Here is a 22,207-nt window from a genome sequence, read left to right as displayed (position 1 = left end):
TTTTATATATCTGTAGTATGAGATTTTCATTAAGAAGGGGGAAACGCTCACATTTTCCCTTTATTCTACTAGCTTGCTTAACTGATTAACAAGGGCTCATTATAGATCTAGTTGCTTAACCTCCACCAGATAAATAACCAATCTTAGTATAGACCTGCCTTTCGTTCAGTTCTCCATTATCTACCCTGTTCTTTATTATGATGTTTATAACCCATTTCATATATAGTAGAAAAGCAGTGAGAATTCCAATTATTTGGCTTTTGACATTACTTGCTTCTGTCAACCTGTGCTTCAATTTTGCAATTAGGCACTTCACTTAGCTAGATAACACATGCACGCACATAATTATATAACCTTATATTCACTGCACTTAATAAAGATGACAATCGTAACAGTAATAACAACAGCAACTGCCCAAAAATGACCTCATAGCACTGTTGCACCTATTGAACAACAAAATGCAGTTTGCAAATGTTCACATACAAATTATGACAGAAAACTGCTCAGAGAAAAGTCACAATTGCACCTCCAAATAAGGCATCTGCAAAATGACTCATCCACAAGCAATCAGAATTCTCATTTAATTAATAATAACCTGAACATTCTCAGGAATCACCTCCAACCTTAATTTATGGCACCCCAATGGGAAATCAGCTCTGCCTGGGGATTCCCTACTGGAACTTCCTCTATAAAAGTGTCAATTCTAATGGATTACACCCTCAATCCAACTGTTTCACAAGATGAGAGGGGAGCTTTAAGAGCCTATGTTAAATTCCCTGCTGAAAATGCCTATTACTTTCTCAGCTGACTTATAGGGGTACTCCACAAATAGACACTAAAGACTTGCTGATCAGTACCAAGAATTAGGCAAATTTCTGCCCTTTATTATGGTATATTTCATCAGCTCCAAGCTTTTATGTATACTTAGTAACATTTTACGTAGTCTCTCAATAATATATATATGTGTACAAATGTATATATATATATATATATATATATATATATATATATATATACTTTGCTTGTAAAATCTCTTTTAATAATATGATTCAGATGAATAGGGTTCTAAGGACTAGAATGGCAATGACTTAAAAAGATTTACCATATAATTTCAAAAACATCAAAATTTTCACATTGGTTTCCAAAGACAAAGAAATCAGTACAGAAAGCAGAATGATGGATGCCCAAATATCTATGCCTAAGTCCCCAAGGCCTGTGAGTGGGTCACCTTACATGGCAAAGGAGACTCTACAGATAGATATCATTTGAAGGACCCTGAAGGCTTTTGCCAGCCTTACACCCACCCGCCTTGGGTTAAGACTAGGCCAAGTTCCATACTCCATCCACAGGAACATTCTTGAGTAAAACAATCTCAGAATATACCTGACCTTGTAGAAACTCCCAGGTACAGTTCAAATGGGTGTCATGATCTGCCCATGCTTGCTACCCAATAAATTTAAAGGTCAACATGCTTAGCCAATAAGTTTGAACTATAACCTTGCTGAGTCCTAAAAAGTAGGGACTAATTGAGGGTCAACCCAAACACGCTGGAAAATAAACCTCTTGCTTTTGCTTCTCAGTGTCTAACTCAAAGGCATCTCGAAGTAAGTACCACTAGCCAAGGGTTGGGGTCTTACACATTAAAGTTAAAGATTTTTAGCCTGAAGTACCCAGTGGTGCTTCTTAAAAAGGAAGGAAGAAAGAAGGCAAAAATGTGGGTCAGAGACATACATCAAGAGAATACCAAGTTTAGTTTGGCCATGTAAGAGGACAGCATGACATGGTTCCTGCTCCTGAAACAGAGCCAGCAGGGTATGGGCCTCCACAAGTATCACCTTTGCTGTGGGTGGAAGGCTTGTTTGTATAATAGTGCACATAGTTTCAGGTTCTTCCTCCGAGGAATGTCCTCTCTGCCAAGGTTAATGACTCCATGATAACAGAAACAGCATGAGTCCAGGAGAGAAAGGTGTATTTCTAGTGTCTCAGCAAAATGGTACAAGGCTGTGACCTTCAGGACAGCTCTTAAGGCTGAGAGAAAGAACACTGAAAATGTGAGTTCAAAACATAATTTCTCAACTGTCCAAAACAGAAGAATGTATAAGGAACTTCACAATCTAAAGGAACAGAGGTGGCTTGTCAGAAAGATCCTAAGGAAGGAGATTAAGAGATGTAGGGCGTGGTGGTGGTGGCAAGACAAGATCCCACCCAGCTGAAGTTTGTTTGTTTGTTGTTTATGCGTACAAAGGCAGGCAGATTCCTGAGTTCAAGGTAGCCTGGGACAGAGGAGTTTAGGTCTAGTCCCAGGTCAGTAGGAATGGTCATTTCAGGGCTGGGTCTCACTCAGCTACCTTACTATCTGTGCTTGCCTGTCTCTTTCTAAGAATCAAAGGACTGGGGTCATAGGATGCAGATTCGTGGAATAATCAAAAGGGAACCTGGGGTAAATAAAAACCTGGGCTTTTGATCTGCAAGAGATGAACTATCCAGAGAGTTTTTAGAATAGCAGGAGAAAGCAGTCTTGAGAACAGAGAGCAGAGCACTGCAATCTGAAAAACTGTCTCTGGCAGAGCGCAGGCCCTCAGCTTGGTCCCGCCACGTGACTTCCAGTAGTTTTTTTCAGCACTCCTAGATACCCCTTTCTTAGAAGCCTCTCCAAGTCAAGGCCTGTCCTTGGCAAGGGAAGAATCATCTACCACCATTGCTGGTTTTGAACAAAGACAAAGAAACCTTGTAAGGTGACAGGTGACAAACTCCAGAACCTGATAAAGACAAGGAATCTTCAGTAAGAAACACTGTCCTGTGAATGCTTTGATTTGGGCCCAATGAGATTTTTATTATGTTTTGTTTTGTTTTTAGTAACAGTCTCATGTAGCCTGGTCTCAAAATCTCTTCGTAACTGGGCAGACCTTGAACTGCTGATGCTCCCACTTCCACATCCTGAGTGCTAGGATGTCTTGCACAGGGTTGTGTGCCCATGCTTCTGTAGATGGCACTATCATCAGACATGGTAGCATACACCTAAACAAACAACGGCTCTTGGGAGGTAAGACAGAAGGATTTTAAGTATGAGTCCAGCTCTGACTACACAGAAATAATCTGCCTCAAAAAAGACACAATAAAAACAAAAAGAAAACAAAAACAAAAACAAAAAGAAAACGTGACGAACAGCAGGACTCAGCAGTAGTTTAAAGTCTATAGCCTACAGACGCCAAGGCCAGAATTCTTGTATGCAAGAAAGGAAATATCTCTGAAACTATGCTCATGACTGTGGATAATTACCAAACTTTATTCTATCCCTGAAAAAAATAACAAAAGTCTAATGCTTCCTTATTCCAGCAAGCAGCCTGGTCACCTCTGATCAATGTTACGTCTCTTTGGCTCTTGCTAGTCAGCTTGAACTCAAGTTCCAATATAAACAACCTGTCTGACTTTTCATTATAAATGGCTTAGACTCATTTCTATTTTTCTGCCATCTGATGTCAACAGGAGCAGTAAAGACTATAACCAAAAAGAAAAGCATACATTCTACCAAAGAGCACTCAAAGGCAAGCTTAGCAAACAGTACCACTGAAGTAAAAACACGTTCAAAGCTGGAACCTGCAGGCAAGCCAGTGAGCCGCCAGTTTTCACCCTCAATAATGCAACAGGTCCTCCCAATGGTTTTATTCTATTTCCTGTGAGGGTCCCAAAGGGCACAGCACACAGGCTACCGTAGATCTTTGTGTGGCTTTTGAATATACAAAGACTGAGGCATATAATAAAAATAACTTACCACTTGAGCTTCCAGCAGCAGAATATTGAGTGGCATCAAGGAATTTGCGTGGAGTAGAGATGTTTGAAACATCAATCAGAGGACCAGGAGAAGCATCTTTGCCATGAGAACTGTGGGGAAAGCAAGCAGCAGTCACTACTTTCTCCAACACCAACTGAAGTCCCATTTAGTGCCCGGAACTCTACACTGTGACTTCAAACACCTCACAAGTACATTGATAATGCAGCAGCTGCCACAGCTGGAGGTTTAAAGATGTCCTCTAAGAGTCGCAACTGTTTACCATAGCTATTATAAGGATATTGTGGACTGTCTAAATGATCATCTCACAATAAAATTGTGCCAAGCAATCATCTGAACTCCTTTGCACCCGAAGTAAAGATTTCTTATAAGTAAATAAAATTACAGTGACACTATGGTATAACAACTAAGGGAAGGTTTAATAGTATTAAACCCCCATTTAAACTTATGTTCCTCAAGATCAGTTTTTACTTATTTTTCAGGGGTTCAGTCCTGTTCATTGTCTTTAAAATAGACTCATAACTTTTGACCTGTCAAGAATCACTATAAAGACTTCAATGCTTTCTCAAAGAGACTTATTCAGCATTATTATTTCAATAAAGCCTAGTCCTGAATTTGAAGTCACTAAAGTAAATAAGTTGCTCAGAGATGGCATGAAGGTTATATATGGCACAAGTACCTGGGTAACATCAAGGCAAGTACAGCTTGGGCCCTGGCCAAAGCAAACTAAATCCTCTCATCACACTCCGTAGACAACAGAAGTTTCTCTCAGTTCAAACACCACAATACAAGTTACAATCCTCACTTCCTTCCAGCCCAAAACACAACAATAATAGTAACGGATCATTCACAAACTAATTCTTTCAAGGGAGAGAAGGCACAAGAGAAGGGAAGAACCAAGCAGACAGGAGAGACTTCAGACAAGATGGAGGCCAGATCCAATTGAGAACAACATGTAAACCAGTGGTTTTCAACCTTCCTAAAGCTAAGACCCTTAATGCAGTTCTTCATGTTGTGGTGACCCCCAATCATAAAATTATTTTTGTTGCTACTTTATAACTGTAATTTTGCTACTGCTATGAATCATAATACAAATATGCAGGATCCCTACTATGCCATCCCTGTGAAAGGGTCACTCGACCTCCAAAGGGGTAGTGACTGATGCACATAGTGCTAATCTAGATGCTCCTCCCCTGCAATATTTCCCCGCCCTCCGCCCCATGATGCTTCTGGAACCAAACCACTACGTTTAAGTGTTACATCTATCTTGCTTCTGCTTTCCTCCCTTACAAAGCTGGACATCACACCCTGCTGCATAAGGGCTACACCCCTGCATTTCTAACTAAGGACAACGTTATTTCACAAACTTTTGGGGAAAAAAAAAACTTTGTTAAAGAGTAAAACTGTCACTTATACAATACTACTTTTACTCCATGATAACAATGTTTGATCAATTATCCGAGGAATCGCAGATAATACGGTAGTCGCTAACTTCTCCGTTTGCACTGACTAAGGTGAGTGGGGATTGTTACCCAGGTAATCTCTGCGATGTATTAGTACTTGGCGCTGTGCTCAGTGTTGACTAGACAGTGTGAGTAAGGTAAAGCAAGCCACACATTCTAGTAGACACCATCACTCCTGGGTAAACGGAAACTCAATTCAGGTATGGAAGTAATAGGACTGAACTGGGATAGTCATTTCCAGCTAAGTCTCCTCTGTGGTATACACATCGCGTTTATATTACCTAAACCATCCTAAGTAAGTCCAGTCAGTCATCTATATGTTCAGTAAACTGTTCACTGTTGCTTTGATTTTTTTTTGAAACAAGGTCCTATGTAGAGAGAGTTTTGGTTTCTTTAAAAATACATTATGGCATATGAATATGTTTTTATTTTACTCCTAGCTGTGGGATATGGGGCTACTTCAGATTGTCCAGAGCATTTAACGAGGATTGTCCTGCGCTTGGGGGTTGGGGGTGAAGTGACTTTTGCCAGCTGCAGAGAGTGTAATCCTGGGACTCCGGGAAGGGTATAAATGAGAGAGCCCCAAGAGGGCCTGTGGCAGCTGCCGCTCCCTGCTGCTGCTTCATTGGCTAGTGCTGGGTTGCTGGAATTCTGCATATTCTGCACAGTGAAGACTGGACTCACCCCAAGGACCTCAGCAACCCAAATAAGGGTCTACATCCTCTTTTCCTTCTAACGCTCTCTCTTTTACCTCATGTTGGGGGGGCTGGAAGAAATTGGGGTACAATAAGGGTTAAAAGGAAAGTAGAGAAATGAAAAACCTCATAAAATCGCTTTTTAAAATGTCCCAACAGTCCTATTATGTAGCTAACTGCAAACTCGAGTTCCTGCCTTACCCCCTAAAGCACCAAGTTACAGTCATGTACCACCATGTCTCTTTGAACTCTCAATTTTTTACTCTTAACTCTTCTCCTACCTGCATGGTATTCCCAACAAGATGAGGTCTGCACACATGCCTAGTCCCCAGATATTGTCCAGAGAAACAGGACAATCACTCAGGAATACAGTATTGCTACTGAGCAATTTAAAAAGAGTTAATTTCAACTATAAATGACAGGAAAATTATATACATAATTTATAAATATTTAAAGAACGAGAGGAGTTATTGTATAGCAGAATAAATAAAAATATCAATGAGCAGGAAAACAGTCTTATGTATAGCTAGAATACTGCCTGTCACTTCTAAAAGTAAACAAGAACAAGTTGTGCCTGTGTGCAGATGCTGGTATGTACGCATGGCCTGTGAATGACTGCTGGTATGCACGCACGGAGAGTGCAATGGAGTGCCTGTGTGCAGAGGCTGTAACATACACATGAGAGTGCAATGGAGTGCCTGTGTGCAGAGGCTGGGACACACACATGAGAGGGTACTGGAGTGCCTGTGTACAGAGGCTGGGACACACACATGAGAGGGTACTGGAGTGCCTGTGTACAGAGGCTGGTATGGACATACTTCTACCCACAAAGATGACAAGGAATTTACTTTAGACCATAATCTACAAGTATTTTCTCAATATAAACCTAAAAATATGTTTCTGAAAAATACAGGGTAATAAATGGCTTGCTACTTAAAAAAAAAAAAAACATAGCTGCTAAACTTTATAATCAAAGCCAGAAGGACCTTCAAATGCCAACAATTTTTTAGAAAATCAATTTATTAAAAACCTACATTTACTACCTAATATTGTCCGTCCCTCCCTCCCTCCCCTCCCCACACTTTCCTTAGCCTTTAATTTTATCCTCCTCTGTGAATACTAATTCAAAGGCCAGTAGGCAAGTCCCTCTAATATCTAGGGTTTCTCTTCAACTTCTTTTTTAACTTGTGCTTTTTGGGACAGTTCTGGCTGTCCTGAAACTCAATATATTGACCAGGATAGCTTCAAACAGGCATTCACCTGCCTCTGCCCCACGAGTGCTGGGATTGAAGGCATATGCCCACTACTCCTGGCTTTTCTTGGATTTCTATGGAAGGATGTGGTTTCCAAAATGTCAGAGAAAGACTCCACACCTACTCATCTACCAACTAGTATCATGAGGCTCAACAGGGAGGGAGGTGCTGTTATAGCAGAGCACATTAAATAATGTGCTTAAATAATGGACCTTAGCTTTCGGTTCAAAACAGAGGCCTCTTCTCACCATGCATCAGAGAGAAAACTGAAAAGATATTAATTAGTTTCCTCATAGATCTTTGAATCTGAGTTATTTTAGAAAACAAAATAAGGGAAAGGCTCTTGAAGTTCTAATTAGTAAGAATGTTCTGAATTGTTTTATTTTGAAAGAAATGCGAGTTAGCAGATACGTTTTAAATACACATGATAACTTTTACCTTTACCTCACTCCAATAATTCACAGCTGAGATGAAAACAACACAATTACTGATGCATATCAATGTGTACTGTGAATGATGTGAGTTTGCTTATGTAAAAAGCAACACTGTGCAAGACGACAAACCTATACTACACCACACCACCCAAAGCCAACTGCCACCATAATTTACCCAAATCCTACACCACCATAATCTATCCAAGGACTTTCTGGCCACAGCTTAACCACTCGCTTTGCTAGGACCTTCTTCAATGCTGTTTGGTTTTCAAGTCATGAAAAGCATTCTTTCATTTTTGTTAAAAGAACAGTTAGAAGTTCGCCAGCTTGTAAAACATTTGTTTTTAATTACAGCTTATTTCTGCTCCTTGGATTTATAATTGCTAATTTGTAATCTGTGGATGTGTGTGTGTGTGTGTGTGTGTGTGTGTGTGTGTGTGTGTGTGTGTGTGTTTTCAACTATTACAAAATTCTCAGGTCCAGCTCATATGGTAGATTTGATTGTCGAAGGCAGACAGAAGTGAGTTAAGCTTTACACTATAAAATTAATAACTAATATTATATAACAGAACAGCTAGTATAGTAGCTGTCGAATATCAAAATTTTTCATAAAAGTTGGTTAAATCAGACTGAGCTGCAAAATATCCATCAGAGATAATATAATGAAGTGGGAATTGTTAACAGTAATTCTGTAAAGTTCCAAGATCTGGCTGAAAATACAGAAAGAACAGTGAGTGATTTAGAAATCAGAAAAACTGAGGAAAAAGAATCATGCCTTCAAATGACAGATCAAAGGTGAAGATAACAGAGTGCAGCTAAGCTGGTTACATCTAAGAAAAAAGAAAAACAAAAATGGAACTGAAAGGTAAAACAAAAATGGATGTATAAACAGGAAAAAATGCAAAGGAGAAAACAAGGAACACAGAGGATCTAAAATATGCTTTACACACTTGAACACAAAAATAGAAACCAGACCCCCTGGATCTGCAGTGCTCTCTACCAGGAGAGCATGTCAGAAGAGGCACAAAGGAGTAAGGTCGAAGAGATACTGACCCAGTATACTGACACGCAGTATGTCAAAGGATGAACTGGCTTTTAAACAATTTGGCATTGATCTCATGTGATGATAAAGGAAGAAGTTCTATCAAAAATATAAAGAATATTGCCCACTACAATGTTGGTATAATCAACTATCAAAATACATGTCTATGTTCTCAATACGCAGACCTACATACATATCAGAAGACAGGCTTGCACGCATGCTACTTACTCCTCATATCGGCCATCTCAGATTATCCTTCCAACTGTAAACCTCAATTCATTTCAAGGAAAAAGAAAAGATGCCAAAACTATTGTTATTATTAAAGTAAAGCGTGCCCATGGGGTTATAAAGAAATCCTCTGTTCTTCACTCCTCACCTCTACTTTCAACAACAGTGAATGTGCTGTATAACCCTTCTAGAAGCCTTCTGGCTAACGACAAATATGCCCAGATAGTGTACTGGTTTGGATTTGATTTAGGGGTCCAGTAGTATATCTCAGAAATCTTACAAATAGGCATAGAGGTCTTTCTCTATATGCTAGAGGTCATTCGTTCTATGCTGTTGGGTTACATGAAAAGATACATAATTCATTCAACCATGTTCTCTGTGATGAGCATTAAAGTTGTGATGAGTTTTGTAAGGAGCAAGGGAGTTGGTTAGGGCAGGTGCCCCTTTGTGTGGGCCATGGGATCTGTTCTTGAGACAGAGCAACATAGCTGGGATGTAAGGCACGCTGCGCCACACCAACCTCAGTCATGTGGATTTAACAATGACGTTAACAGCAAACATCCTACTACATGTATTTTCATAAACTGGTAATGTTTCAAGGAGGATGTAAACCAAGAAATGGAATTTCACGGTTAAATTTTATTTTCTAAAATGGCATACTGGTTATTTAACCAAGGAGAAAAAACTATTCATTTCCCCTACTCTTACCAAGATAGCATGTTATGGACATCACTGACTATTTGATGATGAAAAAGCCATACTTGATTTTTCAGGTCTGTGTGTCTCCAATCATGATAGGTCTGCATTTGTTTATGTTAAAAAGATTACATCATGTCTCTTACTACTCTGAGGAGTAGTTTCACACTTTAGAAAGTGAACCTTAGTACATATTTTTTAAGTCTATGTTTGAACTTTTGTTCCACTTTACTATAAATGTTTTCAGTTTTAAAATAGATAAATTGGGCTAGAGACATGGCTCAATGGTTAAGAGCACTGACTGCTCTTCCAGAGATCCTGAGTTCAATTCCCAGCAACCACATGGTGGCTCACAACCATCTGTAGCGGGATCTGCTGCCCTCTTCTGGTGTGTCTGAAGACAGCTACTGTACTTATATATAATAAATAAATCTTTTTTAAAAATAGATAAATTATTTAACATTCTTATTTATGAATTGCCTGATTGCTAAGAAAAGCCTGCCCCATACATACTCTTGTATGGTAATGCCTATCAAGTTTTATCATATGATTTTTATATCTGGCTAGAATACTTTGTATATCAAAGATAGGTATCTAAAGTTATTTCTGTGAATCATAAGCTTGGTTTCAGAACTCTACTTTGTCCCAGCAATGTCTCTACTCACACTCTGTGCTGTTCTGCTTTGAGTAGCATTACAATATACTTGAGTGTCACATGACGAAAGCTTCCCTCAGAACATCCTTTCTTCATTTTTTTTAACAAGTTACATACGTATTCTTCTAAGTAGACTTTAGATGTGACAATATCAAACATACCAACCAGGTTTAAAGGGATCAGACATCTATGTGCTGTAAGGCTGGCAGTCTTCCCATTTGTTCATTTATCCAAAATACAGCTTTCTCTTTCTCTTTCTCTCTCTCTCTCTCTCCTCCCTCCTCTCTCCCTCCCTCCCTCCTTTTCTTCTTCTGCACCCCCACCAGAGATCTTTGTTTTATTTATTCCGTTTCAGTCTGTGTATGTAGAGAACATACACACCTGCATGCAAGGATGTGTGCAAAGACACATGGAGGCCAGAGGTTGATGTCAAATGTCTTTCTTAATTGCTTCTCCACCTTCTATTTGAAATATCTTTCATGGTACAGAAATATCACTGCTTTGGCAATGCTTACTGGCCAGCAAATTCCTGATATGTTTGTCTCTGTCCCAAATGCAAGGGCTACAGACACATGCTCACGTAAGACTGTTTTTTATAGGGATGCTGGGGATTTGAACTTGGGTCCTCACATTCTTATAACAAATGTTCTGAGTTACTAAGCCATCTTCCTAACTACAATTTTGTTGTTGTTGTTAGTTTTGTTTTGGTTTTGTAGACAGTGTTTTCACCCTTTGGCTAGCCTAGACTTTACTGTGTATCCAACCAGTCTTCAGCCCATTCAAAAATTCAGTTCTTCATACATCATATCAGTTCTTCATATGTAATATCAAAGTAGAGATGGTGATGCTAGAATGGAAATGTTTAAATGGAGATGAAGAGTGGGAGGGAGAGTTAACCATAATGAAGGATGTATGAAAAAAATCAACACAGAACTCTATTATTTTATAAGATAATTTTAAAATATAAGAAAAAAACGGAAATGTCTATGTGCATTCAGAAATTATAATTTCTGAACCTCTGGTTATTCTGATTATACTGTCACCAGCAGAATACACTACTGAAAAGGTAACTGACAGTTACTCACTCACATCTAGTCTTTTTTTTTTTTTTTTTTTTTTTGGAGCTGGGGACCGAACCCAGGGCCTTGCGCTTCCTAGGCAAGCGCTCTACCACTGAGCTAAATCCCCAACCCCTCACATCTAGTCTTGAAGTAATTCTGGAGTACAAACTCAGTAGCTCAATATATGGGCCTACCAGTTTGTCTACTACCCATTCGCTAAACAGAAGTAGACATTTCTCTTTCAATGTCCGAGTCTCTGGTTATAAAGAAGCATCACCAATAAAGATGTCTTTGTTGCTCTTCAAATAGCACAGGAATTGAAAGAATTCATTCCCAGCATGCCCTACTTCCAGAGCTCTCCTGGTATACAGCTGGACGAAAAGGCATAAATGTGTATATTTCAGCAGACAGTACATAAAAGACCTTCTGAAATGGTCTTCTACATTTCTCTCTTGGAATATAAGAAGGACAGCCATTCTGTGCAGTTACCACATAACTGCAATGACTGACTATCTTAAGATCTAGCCTTATTCCACTCCATATCTACATTAACTTAATGGTTTTCCTGAGCCTACCTGGACTGTAAAACATAAGGCTGTGTTACAAGTCAAAGAAACAAAGCAGAGTTTCTTCCTTAAACCTCTCCTGAGCTCCTGCAGAACGAAGCTGAGAAGACCCTACTAAATCTTCAACTTCACTTCATAAGCCTCAGTATTCTTATCATTGCTGACTTCACTGTTTAATTAAAGGAGTTCTTTCTCAATTCCTTCTGAGAGCACAAGAATGTCTCTGATCCATAAGTAACAACAGGTCCACAGGACATATTTCTTACATATCCTTACAGAAGAGGACTAAAACAATATATAATGAATGAATGAACAAACTTTTATGTTAGCCTCTCTGAAAATGGCATATTTTCTATTATAAAATCTTCTATACTGGAAGAGCTTGAAGGGGCTCGAGACCCCATATGTACAACAATGCCAAGCAACCAGAGCTTCCAGGGACTAAGCCACTACCTAAAGACTATACATGGACTGACCCTGGACTCTGACCTCATAGGTAGCAATGAATATCCTAGTAAGAGCACCAGTGGAAGGGAAAGCCCTGGGTCCTGCTAAGATTGAACCCCCAGTGAATGTGATTGTTGGGGGGAGGGTGGCAATGGGGGGAGGGTGGGGAGGGGAACACCCATAACAGAGGGGAAGGGGAGGGATTAGGGGGATGTTTGCCCGGAAACCGGGAAAGGGAATAACACTCGAAATGTAAATAAGAAATACTCAAGTTAATAAAAAAGAGAGAGAGAGAGAGAGAGAGAGAGAGAGAGAGAAAACCTTCTATAAGTTCAGAGACAGTACATTACAGGATAAGGAAAATGAATCACTAGATTCTGGAATTCGAAGAATGTTTTTCCAAATAATGTTACTGCCACAAGACACTGTAGTAGAGAGGTTCCTTAACCAACCTCATCTTCCCTTTTTCCTTGTTACGCTGTACAACCCGGCTAGTGGATTTGATGTACAGATGTCGGTGCAGTTCCTCTATGAGAACCAAGTGCAGGTTCATCTTCTTGCTGTGAAGTTCCAGCCTGAGGTCACTGAGTCCTTCCACCTGGAGCAGCGGACCCTCCAGAGACTCCACTGCTGACACCTGCAAGGGAAAGGAAGTCAAATGAGCACAAGAGTCTCGCAGGACCATAAGGAGAACGAGTGGCTTGCGTACCGTCTAAAAGGAGCTCTGGGAACTGTGTGTGCACACCAGACTGCCGAGTATCGTGTGCACTAACCTAGGCTGGCCCTTAAGGATTTACCAAGATAAATACAACAAAAGAGAAAAATAAAAGAAAACCTTGACAAAAGAATACATAAATGGATGTAAAGCAGCACAGCAAAGCCATGAGTACTATTTACTCCCACACACATTGCTTGTCCAAAAACACATGCAAAATAACGACATCAATTCATATTCTCACCAGAATCTCAATGCTGATGGCTGAAATCAACTTCTTGTGGGGAGAAGGCATATTTTGTTTTGTTTAGATTGTCTGTTTTGAGACAGGGTCTAACTATGTGCTCCTAGGGAGCCTCAAACTCATGCTCCTCTTGCCTCAGGCTTCCTAGCACTGAACCACCACACTGGCTTGAAATCAAGTTAATAAAAGTTACTCTTTAAAACTAAAATTAAATCAAGGTGTACTTTTTTAATAGTTTATTCTCATGGTGATCATAAACCAGACAGTGCTGTTGGCTGAGGTCACATGTGTATCTATAAAGAACCAAGCTGTTCTCATTTTCTCATATTCACAAACATATGGAGATAAATGCACTTCTGCATGCATACTACAGGTGGGAAGTAGCAATTGTGGCTTCTTGATAGCCTGATCCAACCTGATTAAACAGAGGGGACTGAAATGGAGAACCCCAAATACAGTACAAAGGAGATGCTCTTAAGATAGATAGCTGAAGAGATTTTAAAGGCAAGAAGGACTGAATGAATGAAATCATACAGGAATGCCTACAGAGAGAGAAGCTAAAAGATCCAGGGAATTAAACTGACTTTGAAAACTCACGTGATAACTGCAAAGTGAGAAGGAGCACATGAGGTGTGATCTCCTTCCTTGTGTGAGCAGTTACTTCTGTATGTGATACTTATCTTTTAAATCTGGAAAGAAGAAAGGTGAAGGGCATATTCTAAGTATTACTACTTAGGAGTAGGGGGAAAGCTGAGGAGGGGAACTTGAGGATACAAGGTAGAAGAGAAAGATGAGAAAGAAAAAAGAAAAGGTAACCACAAGAAATCCTGATGAGGGGAAAAAAAGCTCATCATCTTCCTAAGGAATTCAGGTCTATGGCTATCCCCAGCTTAGGATATGCTGCTAAATATTTCAGACAGAGGTAGTTAAAGGAACAGGGTGACACCATTAAATCTGATTATAAATGCAAAATGACTCTCAACACCAAATCATTCATATAAAAGCAATAGTTAATAAAAGTCATGAAATGAGCTGGGGTGGGGCGGATGCACACACCTTTAATTCCAGCACTTGGGAGGCAGAGACAAGAGGATCTCTAAGAGTTGGAGGCCAGCCTAGTCTACAAATCAAGTTCCAGGGCATCCGGTGCTACACAGAGAATCCCTGTCTCAAAGAGAAAAGTCATGAAATGTATTGGTAATAAAAAATATTAATCACAGATCTGTAGTGGTCTAAGGAGTCACCTGAAAGCTTCTAGACAATGAATATAGAAAGCTCTGTGGCTGTCAAATACAAACCAGCCCAAAATGACTTAAGAATAATAATAAAGTGCAATGGCTCCATAAACACATCGCTTGTTTTGTGATGTGCTGTAATCAAATGTCAGGAGCAAATAAGTTTCCTTAAGTTTACAGCAGGAAAGAATCAAGGGGTAGAAGACTGACAAGCCCTGGGCCAGCTCTGCCCTCTGAAGCCTGCCTATACATTCTCACACTGACTGGCAAGTGCCCCTGCTATGACAGCCCCTGGGCCCTGGGCAACCTGCCAGTAATTCCAAATGGAAAGGCAGACTCTTAAAATGACCAAAGTGTCCCCAAGGGAGGAAAAGCAACAACAAATTCATTTATACTCACGCCCTAAAATGGATTTTAACTCAAGTCTCTAGTGAAGAAAAGAAGGCGCATTAACCTTCAGTGACATCTAGATCGAGAAAATAAAAAATAATTTGGTAAACCACTGGCCCATCATGTAGCCTTATCCCTTAAGGTAATTAAATCCAACCAAAATATTTAAGCTTGGAAAGCACTCACTGCACAGCCACACTTGACTTGCTTGTAGGAATTTGCATGAAGTGATTTAATTCATATCCCGAACACAAAAATACATAACAATGACAGCTTCCAAAGCCACTCAATCAAAAAAAAAAAAATAAACTTCAGGTAAAAACAACACTATGCCTGGCAAACGTTCTCACAGAAATTATTTTTAACAGTACCTACTTACTCTAAGGATAGAGAAAACTCAGAAGTAAATTTACATGGTATTTCAACACAACACTTGAGCAAGTGTTCCAAGAGACACCATTGTAGTCATTTAAACAACGAGCTTTCTGACTGTTTCCTGGGAACCAAATATAATTTTTATACACATGCACATACACACCCACACGATCAAAAAGTCCTAGAACTTCAAACTTTAACAATCTCAACATAAAAGAGAATAGAGAACAGTGCCTGTGGTGACTTGACTAAGGATGGTCACATAGGCTCCCAGGTTTCAATGTCAGGACTCCAGCTAGTTTAACTGCTTAGGGAGGATTAGCAAGTGCGGCCCTCTTGGAAGAGGGTGACACTGGAAGAGGAGGTTTCAAAAGTCCACGCCAGACTCAATTTCATTCTCTCCCTACCTGCAGCTTGTGCGTCAGATGTGTGTTGTCAGCTACTCCCACAGTGCCATGCTCCAGCCAGCTGCCGTGCACCCTGGTACTCTAGGGTACTGCTGTGGCAGGCCTGCCCAAGCTGCTGTTTGTTTAGAACATGGAAGATCGGGGACTTTGGATTAGAAAAAGCAGCCGAATGCTGCAAGTGGGGCTTAACCACCCTAGCAGAAACATGGAAGATAGTGTACTGAGAGCAGTGTGGACTATGGAGGCCCAGCTCAAGAGGTTTCAGAGGAGAGGAATATTAGAGGGCATTCTTGTGATATTTTGGCAAAGAATTTGCTGCTTTTTTGCCTTGTCCTAAAAATCTGCTGGAGACTAAATTGAAGAATTTTAGATTTATTGCTTTGGCAGAGGAAATTTCAAGATAGCATAGTATTGACTGAATTACATGGTTATTAGTAATCACTCTTAACACAAATACACAATGAAAAGCAGCAAGCAGGACAAAGTAAAATATAAAATTTACAGTTTGAGGAGAAAAGGAGCAGCCAAAAATGTCATAGTGGTTTAAAGAAAAGCCTGATGCTAAATGAAACAGAGAATGGCAATCTCAGGGCAAGACCAGACCTAGCTAATCCTGAACCCTACTGATTTCCTAGGCCTAACAACAAGGAACACTTATGTTATTCAGGGAGGAGACCCAGACTCCAGCCCCAGCAAGCAGAATTTGGCAGATTTGGTCAAGTGGCCCTGCATTTAGAGTCAGGAGGATGTAGGAAATAGGTTGTGTAACCTTCCATCCCAGTCAAGGAAAGCCACTAAGGCCAGACCTGTGACAAGGGAGATCCTGCTTGGAGGCCTAGAGAAACTATTACCTACAGCTGTGAAAGTGAAACCTAGATTGCACAGGACACCCCAAGATGTTGGAGGTGCCAGAGCTATGAGATAGCTGCCAAGGAGAAGTGCAACAGGAAATGAAACCAGCCCAAGAGAGAAGCATGGGAAGGAGTGGGAGACTGGAAAAACCCTCTAAGAATTTGAAGTCTGTCCTGCTGGATTTCAGTGTTCTTTGGTCTAGGATTTCCTCTACGTGCTTTCTTTCCTCCTTTTTTGGAATAGTAATGTGTATTATGTGCTATTGTATGTCAGAAGTATGTAAGTTGCTTTTTTATTTTTGTTTTTCTAAGATTTGTTTATGTATGAGTGCTTTGTCTGCATGAACATATGTGTGTATATCTGTATGCCAGAACAGGGCATCAGATCCCATTACAGATAGTTGTGAGCTACCATATAGAGTTGGTATTGAACACAAGACCCCTGGAAGAGCAGCCAGAGCTCTTAAGAGCTATGTTATCTCTCCTGCCCCATTTTTTTTTTTTTTGTTTTTTTTTTTATAGGGGGTTACAGTAACCCCTTATGAGATTGTCTTGAGTTTCAGAGATTTTGGACTTTAAACTTTTGAAACAGTATTGAGACTGAAAGACTATGGAGACCTTTGAAATTTAACTGAATGCATTTTGCATGATAATATGACTACGAGCCAATGGGGACCAGGGAATAGAATGTGGTGGTTTGAGTGAGAATGGCTCACATGCAGAATGCTTGGTCCCCAGTTAGTGGAACTGTTGGGAGAATTACTAAATATGGTCTTGTTGAAGAAAGTATGTCTCTGGGGTGAGCATTAAGGTTTCAAAAGCCCAGGCCAGGCCCAGTTTTTTCTCTTTGCCTGCAACTTTCTTATCAGATTTGAACTCTCAGCTACTGCTCCGGCACAATGCTTACCTGCTTACCACCATGCTCCCTGTCCTCATAATAATTGTAAACTAACCTCTGGAACTATAAGCAAGCCCCCAGTTAAACAGTTCCTTTTATAAGTAGCCTTGGCCATGGTGTTTCATTGCAACAATAGAAGAGTAACAGTCTCTTATGACTGCATGAATTCAAGATACTGCTCCATTAGAGATACAACAAGGAATTGGTCTGGGGAGGTTAGAATTTTCAAAATCGGATTCATAAGTATGGCAGTCAACACTAAATAAAACACAATTGTTTTATTCTGGAGACTTCAAAGTCCATTCACAAAGTTAAAAATTCCAAAAGTCAAGCAAGCTTTTTAGAATATAGAAAACAGCCATTGTATAAATTAGCTCACTGGTTAAGTCAGTCAATTTTCCCATCATAGGATGAAACACCTGAGAAAAGCAACTTCACTGGAGGAAATTTTTATTTTGGCTCATGGTTTCAAAAGATTCAGTTCTTAAGGACAGAATCCTTTTGCTCTGGGCTTGTAGCAGTACCATACATGTGGCAGAAGCATGAGAAAGAGAATACCTTCTCACCTCACAGAGCCAAGGAGCCAATACTCAGATCCGGAACACCTCACCCCAAAGATCTAATGTATTTCTTACCAAGTCCACCTTCTGAAATTTCTACCACCCAGGAGTGTGTGACGGGCCAGTGTTCTTCAGGATATGGACCTCTGAGGGAGTGGGATGACATGGCTCACTAACGAAGCAGTAACGGGAATTCAAGATACTGCTCCATTAGAGATACAACAAGAAATTGACCTGGGGAGGTTAGAATTTTCAAAATCGGGTTCATAAGTATGGCAGTCAACACTGAATAATGTCACAAATACATATTACAATTATAAAACTAGACAAATAGACAACATTCAGAATGTAGCTAATTAGCAAATATGTCTAAGCATCTCTTCAGAGAACTGATCTTGTATATTCATACATCAAGTAGTCTTTAATTAAACTCCTAGAATTCTCCAACCTACACCATTCCTTAGAGCATTATATATTGAAAATATTTCAATTTTCTTCCATATATATTTTTAAAATAAGCTTCATAGTAAATAAAAAAGATACTACAAACAGGGAACTTTAAATACTTCTTGGAGACTTTTGTACATATTCACCCTCCATCTCTAAACTCATCCAAAATCATTCCCTTCCTACCTTCCACTGCATCCTTTCCATCCTCTTCCCATCATCAAGGCCAATTCAGGAAGCTCAAATATTCTTGGATGTGTGGTTACCAGTGAAACATAATCAACTTATCAGCGGTTACACAGAAAACTCCCTTCCTCTCTTAGCAGCTAAGATTTGCACTTAGTAACACTTGTATTAGAAGTGGGACTTCACGCCCAACTCACCTTTCATGCTGGAATTTGATCAGGTTTGGGATGGCAAAGAGCTTGTACATGGTGTCATAACCACATGAGTCAGTATATGCAGCTACCCTCCTGGGCACCTCTATCTACCCCATCCAACAGAATGTCAGTTTTCTAGTCAGCAAGGTAGAGACTTGTCACAGAGATAACAAACTGTTTAGAGTAAAAGCCACGTTTCCTTTAAGATTATGAAAATAAGCAACATTTTCAAAATGTCTTAAGAAATCACACTGAGTAGGACAGCATGTCACTCAATATAGAAAATACTATCCATGTTAAAAAAATAAAAATTTAGGGTTGGGGATTTAGCTCAGTGGTAGAGCGCTTGCCTAGCATGCTCCGGAAAAATAAATAAATAAATAAATAAATAAATAAATAAATAAATAAATAAATTTAAAGAACATTTCTGTACAACACACAAACACAGGCCAAATGTACAAATTACCAAACCGAAAGTTCAAAAGCCTGGTGGTGATATCTATAACTACAATAAATCAAGTATCCATAATGAGCAATGTAGTGGGCTACTATAGTTATGCCATCTCATGAAAGTACTCCTAAGAATACTTTAAATGCTAAACACTCTTGTGTAAAACTGGTCTCTGGAGCAGTCCTACATTCCTATATAATGTGACCCTGCGCTAAAGGCTAACTGCCTGATCATGTAACTGCTATCTCTCTGCTTCTATAAACAAGGCTTGCTTGGTGCAATTGTTCAGAGAAGCTTTTCCCTACGCATCACAACTATGAGTTTTGCCCTTAAAAACTTGAAACAACTGGAGATCAAGGTCATTTCCTGCTAATCTGCTTGAAACAGTCACACTAGAGGTTAATAAAGACTCCACTGAGCTTATTCCAACCTCTCTAGGGAGTTTTTCTCCCCAGGTACCCACAATAAAGGACTGTCATGACCATTTGTTTCTTCCTACATTTTATTTCTCAATTTGATATTAACATCAAGAACTGGAGATTATTATTTCATAGTTACTTGACTGTCTTCAGCAATCTTAGACTTTTAAGTATCAAACAATCTAGTTTTTGTGTGTTGTCATGGATCCGTGGACACATTTTAAGGACCACTTCGAAGTTGGCCATTCTGAGCAGCTACTTCATTAAAGAAATGCTATTTAAAAAAAATAAGTTTTTTTTTAATTTGGCAGAGAAGAGATTCACAGAGATAAATAATAGCAAATATCTCCAAAAGAAATTAAGATATAAACCAAAAAAAAAAAAAAAAAAAGAGGAGAAGCAGGAGGCTTCAACCTCCCTCTCCTAGATGTCTGCTACTCCCAACTATCTACCTGAAGAGACAGAAGCCTGCCAGAGACACCAACCTCCAGGCCTCCCTGGGAATCTACCCTCTTTCCCAAACGCTTCTACTCTGCTGCAGTTAATTTGCAAAATTTTAGATATTTATTAGACAGAAACTAAGAAAAGTAACTGAATGAAGCTTTAAAGGTTACTAGATTCAGGTACTACTGCTTTTGTGAGTCATAATGATCAAATGTTGGCTATTTAGCTTGTTTCAACTTATGAAAATTGTCAGACTCACAGCTCGAAAAAAACAAAGAACAATCTTGCGATCCCACAAAAAAAAAAAAAAAAAAAAAAAAAAAAAACACATGCAAACAAAGCAAAAGTAGCATGGCAAAGAACTGTTTTCCAGAAAAAGTTACCAGAACCCAAACCAGTCTACAATCTAGGAAGCACACAAAGAGTTATCTGTTATTCCTAAGTGGTGGCTGTGTATCCGTAAGTGCTCACTGGTGAGGGCTGGACTTTCACAATCTAAGGTTCATCCACAACAGAAAAGGAGAAGTTTCAGGAAATATAAGTCCTTGCCAGGGCTAACTACTTTTGATAAAATAAAAATGTTAAAATTTCTCCCACAATTTAGTTATTTTCTTTACATCAGACTCTAACAGAGTACAGAGGCTAAAATGGAGGGGTCCTCACACACACAGACTAAGACTGAAAAAAGGGTTACAAAGAGTCTCTGGAAACCACCATCGTGAGCAGAAGCCACATCGACTTTACACAAAAAGATACTATTGCTTAGCCGCCTGTCCTGCTATGTACAGACTTGAGCTGATACTGCCCTGGGAGTGATCCTTGCAGCCAAAGATAATAGTTTTGAAACAATTTTGAAAACCTTCCTAGTTTGACCTTGGAAACTCCTTGAATGTGCCTGTGAGTTGCCACAGCACATGCAGCCAGGAATAAATAAGCCCATTTATTCTTGAATAAAAACATTTCTTTGGAAAGCAATTCTGTTATTATTTTAGGCTAACAGTTTGTGGAGCAGGACTGAAAGCTTTTCTATATCAGGGACATCAGAGCACTATTGTAAAATGCTGTGTCCTTTCTAGAACTCACACACCCCGCTTCCCACAACTCTGTGTACTTAACTGCATCAGATGGATTAGGCTCATTTTTACTAATAGACTATAACACTGTAAGAGATGTGAAGTGCAAAAAAGTAAATCCTGTTCACAGAATCTCCGCTGCTTATGTAACCTCAGTGACATCACTCAACTTTTGTCTATAGCATGACAGCTCATTGGTTACAAGCACTAGACTACTCAATGAAGAAAACGTTAGGAGTAAAAAGAGTTGGAGTATATAAAATAGAATAAAAGGAGTCCATTCAGGGCTCAGAGAAATAATGAGGTTTAGGGATCTATAGGAAAAGCAGTTTCTGATGCTTCCATCCCTGGAGAAAGCAGACTTTTCAGTTCTCTGTGGTTCTACACTCCCAGTGTCTGAAGGCCTGAGGGCTATTGACATCTGCTACTTAAGACAGACTTCCCAAGACAGTTGCACCATGGAGCAAGGCCAAGTGCCTGGAGCAAGAACATTTTTTTCCCCTAAGTCCTCAGCCAGTGTGCTAATCAACAGTTATCAGGTCAGACAATCAAACTGTCCATTCTTAAACCAGTCTGATAACACAGCATTGATCTGACCTATTCAGGCCCATCTCCCTCAGGAAGCCCATTCCTACAGTGCAGACTCAGCTCGCTCTCACCATTACAAACGGGACGCTATCTAGCTACACTCTCCTTTCATTATTGCCAGGGTTATTGCATGTTTTTATTTAATAAACCTTCATCAGCTCAAATGAAGGGTTGTTATTAGTTGAGCTAACAGCCAAATGATAATGCTCCAGAGAGATATCAGTGCTTGTTGGTGCATTAACAAAGAGAGAAGGAGGGCCGAGGTCAAGCACACCTCAAGCAAATGAGGTGGTACTGGGTACTCAGGCTTAATGCAATAGGCGGCCTGGGAGATAATGGAATTTACAGAATAAAGCAAATAACATGAAGTTATTGATAAGGGCATGAAGGGAGGAGAGTC

At 39.7% G+C, this 22,207-nt stretch overlaps 1 protein-coding gene across 3 annotated transcripts in view; it reads right to left on the bottom strand.

The window, feature by feature from the left end:
* Exoc4 (exocyst complex component 4) overlaps positions 1–22,207 on the bottom strand; it is a 776,646-nt gene that overhangs the window by 714,912 nt on the left and 39,527 nt on the right. For all 3 annotated transcript variants that reach the window (XM_039106944.2, XM_039106942.2, NM_053875.1), the window contains 2 exon segments: positions 12,783–12,967; positions 3,773–3,882 (listed from right to left, as the gene is read on the bottom strand). In XM_039106944.2, the coding sequence (XP_038962872.1) occupies positions 3,773–3,882; positions 12,783–12,967 (295 nt within the window).

Source organism: Rattus norvegicus, chromosome 4 (assembly GCF_036323735.1).
Source record: "Rattus norvegicus strain BN/NHsdMcwi chromosome 4, GRCr8, whole genome shotgun sequence".
Lineage (NCBI taxonomy): Eukaryota > Metazoa > Chordata > Mammalia > Rodentia > Muridae > Rattus > Rattus norvegicus.
Note: the sequence above shows the minus strand (reverse complement) of the source record. Positions and strands in the feature narration are given on the sequence as shown.